General features: G+C 27.2%; 1 protein-coding gene across 1 annotated transcript; it reads left to right on the plus strand.

Moving 5' to 3' along the window:
• Positions 1 to 1,452: 1,452 nt before the first annotated feature.
• Positions 1,453 to 8,801, plus strand: LOC114424552 (vicianin hydrolase-like). Its single transcript, XM_028391407.1, has 13 exons — positions 1,453 to 1,626; positions 1,807 to 1,876; positions 3,840 to 3,898; positions 4,597 to 4,672; positions 4,871 to 4,942; positions 5,099 to 5,186; positions 5,455 to 5,707; positions 6,724 to 6,839; positions 7,329 to 7,543; positions 7,658 to 7,689; positions 7,906 to 8,008; positions 8,254 to 8,362; positions 8,478 to 8,801. Exons 1-13 carry the CDS (start codon positions 1,453 to 1,455, stop codon positions 8,668 to 8,670), a joined length of 1,560 nt encoding a protein of 519 aa, XP_028247208.1. The 3' UTR covers positions 8,671 to 8,801.
• The last annotated feature ends 633 nt before the right edge of the window (positions 8,802 to 9,434 follow it).

Genomic DNA, 9,434 nt, shown 5'->3' on the forward strand with positions numbered 1-9,434 from the left:
ATTTGAATATCTTAAATTCAAAGAAAGTCTAAGGACATGTCAAAAATAACCTAAAATTATTGTTATAATTAGAAGTGACATGACATGCATAATATTTGTTTGTAACGAAGCTTTGAAAAAATATTTCATAAGTTTATAAAAGAGAACTAGAAGTACTTTTATTTGAATAAATTAATATAAATTAAGTGTTTTTATTTTTCTTTGAAGCTATTTGATTAATATTTTCTTAAATTTATTTGACACACTTAGCTATAGAAACAGAAGTCAAGGTACAGAGAGTATTTTGTTTTTGTGAAAACTTACACTTTTTTAATTTTTTAATTTTAAAAAATAATTTCAATTTTGCAGAAACTAAATTCAAACATTTCCATATTTACAATGACGAAAAACATATTTTAACCTAACTTAAATTTTATCAAATATAATAATATCTATATAAAATAAATAAGATTGTTATTAATTTTATTTTTTAGAAAAAAAAAGTCAAGACATAAAACAATTATATAATAACTAAAATCAATAAAATATAATCTTCATATAAGATCTTTTAAAAAAATAAAAATATTTTATAATTTAAAAAAATTAGAGATAAAAACAATTTTATAGTAACTAAAATGTGATAAAATATAATACTTAATAATATTTTCTTTAAAAAATAAAATTACTATTGATTTGATAGTTTAGAAGAAAAAAGAAGTCATGAGATAGAAATAGATTGTATATATAATAATTAAAATTCAATCAAATATAATTTTTAGATAAGATTTCTTAAAAGAAAATAATTTATTTTTTATAGAGAAATTGTATGCCACCTTCAATATTGATCCCATGCTGCGGCTGCTCCACTGTACGTGATTCTATAAATAATAATTAAACTTTTTATTGATATAACATAGGTAGTATACTATGCACAGAATAAAACAAGACCAATCTAGAATGAGATGCTTACAACTACGTGTGGAGTGCCAGCCTTTGTTGATATTTGAAGTTGACATATTTGACGCGGGCATTGGAAGAACGCTTGTTGCAACTTGCGTATAAACATAAATTAAATCAAATTAAATTATTTAATTTGTTGATTAAAGAATATATAGATATTATAAGTGACATTATTCTGTAATAAGATATAGATAGAGTAAAAACCAATAACAGTGACAATGGTAATACATATATAATAGTAATAGTGAGTGACACTAGTAACCACAGTGGTGATTATAAAACAATGCAAAAAAAAAAAAATACAATAAAAAAAAATTAACTCATTTTATTGAAACCAAAAACATATATTTAAGTGATGATAATAATAACCCAAAAATTTCCTTCAAAAAAAATAATAAGAAAAATATCCTCCTATATGTGTCATATTCCCTTAAAAAGATGAAACAAATTATCCAACTCATTCTTCTATATATTGAAAGCATTCTTGACGATAGTTTTGGACATAAAGTAGAAATGAGAACTAAAATTGTTTCTCTCCTCTGTCTTCTATCTCTTGCTACCCTTTTGGCTAGTGGCACTGAAAGTGCATCTCCAATCAGCCTGAAGCCAAGCCACAAGGCTTCATCATTCAACAGAAGCCTTTTTCCTTCCACTTTTCTCTTTGGAATAGGTTCTTCCGCATACCAGGTTCTGATATGATAGTGATAGTGATGATAACCACACAACAATTCATGCATTTGTTTCATTAAGACCATGTAGCTGCGTTTAAATTTTCCAACAAACTTTTAAGACCTGTGGTCTTTAAACTTATCGAACAGGAAGTAAGCATGATTCATTAATGTTTTTGTTGTTTTGTTATTGTTTCAGGTAGAAGGAGCAGCAAATGAAGATGGAAGAGGACCAAGCATATGGGACAACTTCACTAAAGAGCATCCTGGTTACCCTCTTTCTTTGACTTTATTTAGAATCTTTTCGGATAAACTTATGCAAAAACTCTTCTAAGAAAAAAAATAAACGAATTTTGAGGATCTCACTAGTCATGCAAAACTCACGTACGTGTGTCTTTCTGCTGCGGTGTTAAACCTTCCAATTGCGGTATAAGAGTCTTTTTTTTTTTTTAATAATGTTTCTCTGTTACATAAATTGTTGGACGAACTGATATGGACACTCAATTACTGATTGTGAAAGATTAGAACTTAGAAGGGGAAGAAACATTATTGCACGTAAAGTTGAAAGGTAGAAATCGTGAACATTGAGAATCGGAAAAACATGGTCAATTGAAAAACGGTTAAGGTACGTTTACGTCACGTTCACTATTGGGAGATAAGAAGATAACAACACCCGACTTACTTAAAAGAGATTTTAATCTCAACTGTTGATTAACTTAAATTGTAATCCAATTACTATTATTATAATTAGTTCTCATTTTTTTCTTTTTAAGATGTGTTTCCATTTCAAATATATATGTCTGTATTCACTTTTACCTATTTGAGATGGTGGTGTGTCATGATAAAAATAAAGAGATGAAAACAAAATGGTAAGAAAAAGGAAATGAAAAACAAAATGAGTGTAGCCATATATTTGTTGTAAAAGGTATTAAAAGTTATGATAAGTTTATTTATCAAATATTTTTATTTTAACCTCAGACACACATATATTATAATTTTCATTTTTATTACTTTACATATAAATATGCATAACTTGCAAATGTGTATAATTAAAATAAAAATATTTCATAATTAAATTTATGATCTTAATTTTAATATTTTTTCATACAATAAACAGAAACACACACCCATTTTCTCCTTCATTTTTATTTTGTTCCATTTTCGTCCCATCTCTTTATTCTTTTTTCATCAAAATATTTATTTTAATATTGAATGTTTGTGTTTTTATTTTATAAATTAAAATAATAAAGATTTAATATGAAAAAAAAATATTTTTTCACAATTGTGATACTTGAAAACAAAAATTGCAATCAACATGTGTTCAGAAGTAAGGTAATAGTTGTTTATATTATAAACCAAATAAGCTAATGTCTTAATAGCGTTTGTGTCCATCTCAGCACTACATCACCAATTCACGTCACATCAACCACATTATGTTAACAACCTTCAGCCAATCAATGGACGAAAGCTACTTAGTTTAAAAAATGGGACAATGATAAAGTCATGTATATACAAAAGACGACCAAAATCACAAATTAACAATTAGATTTAATTATCAATTTCATCGTCAAGCATCGGAAGATTCAAAATGTTCTGCTGCTTTGGAGTTACCATGATGGCAAGAAGACCAGCAAGGTGGCGCCTAAGCATTCCCCCGCCCTCAACGGTGGCGCCACCACCCAATTAATCGGTTGGCTTTTTCACTAACGCCAATGGACTTGCTTGAAATTTACAACCATTTTCAAGCTAGAAAAATTAATTAAAGTGGATCACATGCTTTCTTTTGGTAATTTTTCCTTAATTTGGTTATTAACGTAGTTTATTATAGAGTTAGTGAGTTTAGTTGAGATTGGAATTGGATGTATGTTTATAAGTGGAGTTTTAAAACAATAACAAATATAGTGGTGGTTAAAAATTGTTATTATTTCAAACCAAAACTGCCAGAATTTATACTTATAATGAGATGAATTTAATTGGACGAAAATGATTAAATTTTTATATTTTTTTTTTAAAAATAAGTTTAAATTGAATCTTTTAAATATTTGGAGAAAAAAATGAATCTTTTAAAATAATTTGGATAATTAAGCCTAAAATTATAAAGAAATAAAAATTGCAATTAAGTTAAAGAAAATGATTTTTTTTTATAAGAATGTAGAGTACTGTAAATGAGTATAAATTTGATCTATACTTGTGCGTTATCGTCATCCTAACAATTTTCTGTGGTGCGAACAGAAAAGATTTGGGATCAAAGCACCGGAGATGTAGGAGCTGATTTTTATCATCGGTACAAGGTACATTAACCCTCAAATTTCACCAATTTTAGGCATAGTGTTATAGTAACAGGACTTGTACGTGGACTAATGGATATTTTAAATGGTTCCATTCGTCTTGGTTAATTAATTGCTAATAGAACTTTTAGTTCAACTTCTAAAACATATTAAGTATAAAATACAATTTATAATTTAACCCGTTTATTCAACACTACCTTACTATATATAATGTATATTAATGAATTAGAGAACAGTAATGCTGTATGAGTATATAATACGAACCTTTTTTTTGGAGAGTATATGGAAAGTACAAACTTTTTTTTTATCCCGCTAAAAATAATAATAAATCTTTATTAGAGATTGTGAACACACTTAAAGTAAGCTAATATTTAACTTTTAACCGGATTTATTTTATATTTAAATTTTAAATTATTTAGTTAAAAAACATAAATTAATATCACTTTGTATCAATTATTATTGATTGGTACATGATATAAACCTAGTTTATACAAATTCACATGTTTACGATAAATGTTAAATTTTTTTATAGATCGATAAATGTTAAATTTTAAGAATTAAAAAAAACGAGAAGTTTGACAGAAATCATAGATCTTATGTACAGTTAAGAAAATTAATTGATATGATATTCGTACTGTATAATATTTACTACAATTTTCCTATATAGAGAGAATTAATTATCTGCCAGTGCAATGTTGCAGAGTGACATAAAATTGGTGAAAGACATTGGGTTGGACTCCTTCAGATTCTCCATCTCTTGGACAAGAATATTTCCCAGTAAGATATTATCCTAAGTAAAAACTATTGTTGGCATTCCGTTTCGTAAATTATACATTATACATTATAAGTACTAGAAAAATACAAAGAAAGATTCATGTTATGTCACATAGTGTGGAAACAGGAAAGTGTTTTTTTTATTTTTTATTTCAAAAACAACAAAAAAGTGATTTCAAAATATTGAATTACTTCCTGCAGAGGGGAAAGGAGCCGTTAATGGCTTGGGGGTTGAATTCTACAACAATCTCATCGATGAGGTTCTATCAAATGGTATTTTTTTTCCTTTCTTTTTTTAAAGTACAATGCATGGTAAATTAAAATTTCTGATATCATACATATTACTAGATCTTCTAGCCCTAATACTTGACTTGTTCATTTTTACTCCAAATTCCGCTTGCTAATTCGTTTTATCTTATTTTGGGGCAGATTTAAAACCTTTTGTTACTCTTTTCCACTGGGACTTCCCACAAGCTCTTGAAGATGAGTATGGAGGATTTCGTAGTTCTAATGTAGTGTAGGTTATACTCTTCATGAAAGTTAACAACTTATTCTCATTACACTCTTCATTATTAACTGAAATTTATTTAAAAAAATTCTTTAAATAAAAGTAAGACTAGCACTACTATTGGAAGATCTCAACGAATTTCAATTTATAATGATAAAAAATACTGTTTAAAAGAGGTTGATATAAATAATGTTGCTAATGTTTCTCTTTCACTCAATTAGCTGATTAACTATATCAATTTCCAATAAACATTTTTTTCCTTGTTATGGATAATTAGGGAGGATTTTCGTAAATATGCTGACTTTTGCTACAAGACCTTTGGAGACAGAGTGAAACATTGGGTCACTATAAATGAACCCTTATCATATAGCATCAATGGCTATAATGGTGGCACCTTTGCACCAAGTAGATGTTCTAAGTACGTTGCCAATTGCAGTGCTGGTGACTCATCCATTGAACCCTACATTGTTGGTCACTACTTATTACTTGCTCACGAGGCTGCTGCCACATTGTACAAGAAAAAATATCAGGTTTACTTCAAACACATTTTCTAGAAAAAATACAAGACGTAAAATTATAAATAGTATTTACAATGGAGAAAAATAAAACGTTCTATTTTGGCTTGCTTAACAGTTATCTTATGTATGTAATATGACGTTTAAATTGGTGAGTTTTGAGCAGAAAAAAAAAATAGATAGATAGCATAATTTGTAGATCTTTTATATTAAATAAAAATTGAAGAATTATATTTGAATAAAAAAAAATAGAAAATCAAATTCATTTATAGTTTTTTTTTCTTCTTAAAAGCAAATTATAAAAAAATTTAATAATACTCAACTTTAGCATCGTTTATAGTTATGAATATTAATAAACACATATTTAATTAATACAGTATATATAGTTATTTTATAATTGTATTTTAAATTAATATAAAATATTTTCAAAAATGTATAGGCCATATGTGTGCGTAATTTTGTGACTTTTAATGTATTAGAGTCCCATACTTATTTTTTTTGAAAAAATAATAAATAAATAAAATATAATAAATCATATTAAAATCATAAGTTATTTACTAACTTTGCGTTGGTCAAAATGAAACTTAATTTAGATTTATAAAGATTGTAAGTTAAATTTCTCGAAAGAGATTAAATATCGAAAATAGTGAATTAGTAGTGATGATAGTTACATCCCACATATAGTACAATAATAAATAAAATCCTAAGGTATTTTATAACTAAAAAAACTGTTATAAATAGCATCACCTAATTTTTGTTTTTGTTAAAGTATATTTTATTTTTCTCATTTATCTTTTTCACACTTTTAGGTAGACAATATATAATGTGAAAGTTTTAAAAAAGTCTAATACAATAATAGACCCTTGCAAACTCTTTGGAACATTTTAATTAGGTCCATACATTATTAAAAACAAAGTTAAGGATTAGAGATTGGGAATAAATCATAAAACTTATACATGTGCAAGTCTCATAGAATCATAAAATAATTGCAGAACTGATGAAACGTATTAATATTGTGGTTTCGTACGTAGGCTCGTCAAAAAGGACAAATTGGGATCACCCTTCCGACTCACTTCTTTTTGCCAAAATCAAATAGTGTTGCCGATAAACAAGCAGCAAATCGAGCTCTGGACTTTTTCTTTGGCTGGTATGTAATTCTCATAATAAAAAGAAGAGAAAAAATCTATGCAAATTGAACTTTTTGATCAGTTTATAAGAAATAGGCTAAATGGTATTTTATTTATTTTTTTTCAAAGTGAAAATTTTCCTTTCATCCATTATCTTATTTAAAAGGTTTATAATGATATTTTATCGATCCTTTAAAAAGATAATTTTGATACTTTATCTTTTTTAATAGATTAAAAAATAATCCTTCAACTATTAAAATATATTCAACCTTATCCTTTAAATAACACTTAGATAATTAAAAGATGAATTTGAATGTATTTAAATAAATGAGAAATTATTTTAAAATTTTTAAATAAGATAAATGAATAAAGTGATTTTTTTAAAAAAAAATAAATGATAATTTTAAACAAAATAAATAAGATAAAGAATAAAATTGAACTTAAAAAAAAAAAAACAAAGTGATCATTTAGCTTTAAACTTTGTAATCGTACAAATTCAATTTTTTCAGGCATGCTCGTCCAGTTATATTTGGTGACTATCCTGAGAGTATGAAATCTTCAGTGGGTTCTAGACTACCTAAATTCACAAAAGCTCAATCTGAAGGTCTCAAAAGTTCCATTGATTTTCTTGGTGTAAATTATTACACCACATATTATGCAGAAAATGCTGCACCTGTAAGAGCCAACAGGACCTTCAACACAGATATGCTAGTCACTCTCAGTAGTACGTACATATTGCAAAACTAAGTAAAATTGACTACAATAAATTATTATTATTTTTACTATTTTATAATTTGTGAACTGACAAACACAAGCAACAATTTTCTCTTGATCACAGCGGAAAAGAATGGTGTGGCTATTGGGACCCCGGTATAGTAAATATTCTGTCAAACTATTTAACCCAATTAATGTTAATTACTTAATTTGAGTTGGTTGATAATACACCACTTTTCTTCATGCCATGCAAGTAGTATTTCCTGTATAAATGTGATTTTGATCATCATGATCTAACGTACGTGAATCCAAATAGCTAGTGAACAATATGCATTTCTTCTACTAATGAAACTAAATTTTATTGTTGCACAGACTGATTTGGATTGGCTCTATATCTATCCGAAGGGAATTCATCTTCTTATGGTACACATAAAGGATAAATACAAGAATCCAAATATTTACGTCAATGAAAATGGTAAATACTACACAATTAAAATTCGTTTTGGTTAGTAAATAGGCACAGTAATTAAGATTACAATGATCCTATCATAAAATTCGTTTTGGTTCCTAATTTTGTTCTGTAGTGATCTTGTTTCTTTGTCCATGATAGTTTGATGCAATAAGTGATGTGAACCATATTTTATGTGAAACACTAGCTTAACTGCAAGCTAGCAATTGATACGTTAATTAGAAATTAATTTCATTTGGTTCTTCTTTTAGGCATTGCTGAAGCAAGGAATGACTCAATACCAGTCGATGAAGCCCTTAATGATGGTATCAGGATTAGATACCTTAAGAGCCACCTTAGACTCCTTCTTCAAGCGATCAAGTGAGAAAGTGCAATATGGGATTATTTATTTTTAACTAGAAGTTATTCATATATATTTTGTTCATAATGAATTATTAGATGTGGTAATTTTTGTTTTTCCTATCCCTTATTGCAGGGAAGGTGTTAATGTGAAGGGCTACTATGCATGGTCATTTTCGGACAGCTTTGAATGGGATGCTGGTTACACAGTTCGATTTGGTCACGTATATGTTGATTACAACAACAATTTGAAAAGATACCTCAAGTCCTCTGCGTTTTGGCTGAAAAAGTTCCTTCTCAACAACAATAATAAAGTCTTATCCTATTAGATAAAGTCAACTTAATAAATTATATGATGTCATCTGATATAGTTAAAAATTAAAATTTCAAAAATATTATTAAATTTAAGATTTCTTTTGATAATTTGTTTCAGCGTCTTGTTTGATTTCTCTTCTTCATTTCTCAGGATTAAAAATAATATAATTTAGTTTTCTAATTAATAGAAGTGGTTTTCTTTGTACATGTGTGCACTGTTTGGTGTTTGGTGGCAGCAAAAGGCAAAGAATAGTGTTGAGAAAATATGATACTGTTCATTTCGTCGCTACAGTGAGCGGATTTGCACGGAAAGGCACTGGCTGGCCTATTGCGTGCCTTTTTTTCCAACATTTTGTACTTTTTTTATAACAAAAGACATGAGTTTTTGGTAGTAATACTTTTAAGGTTAAAATATAATTTTTATTTCTTTAAAATATCTAAAATTTATTTTTAGTCTTTGTAAAGAATTTTATCCTTTTTTTATTCTGATAAATTTATAATGTGATTTTTTTTCAAAATTAAGTTTGGACTAATCTAAATCTAAGTAATATTTGTTTATCTACTTAAAATTTGACAGATATATCAACTTTTTAATATATTTGGATTGAAATTTGTTATTATTATAAAACTTTTTTTAAAATTATCGTTAACTCCCCTACCACCACCGGTGCCCACTGTTTCACCACCATTCTACTAGTTGTTTCCTTCATTTCAATTTCTCAATTCATTACAAATTTTAAATTCAGACAACTCCAAATTTAAGAATTATGATTTCATT

This window comes from Glycine soja, chromosome 8, assembly GCF_004193775.1.
Source record: "Glycine soja cultivar W05 chromosome 8, ASM419377v2, whole genome shotgun sequence".
In the NCBI taxonomy this organism is placed as follows: Eukaryota; Viridiplantae; Streptophyta; class Magnoliopsida; order Fabales; family Fabaceae; genus Glycine; species Glycine soja.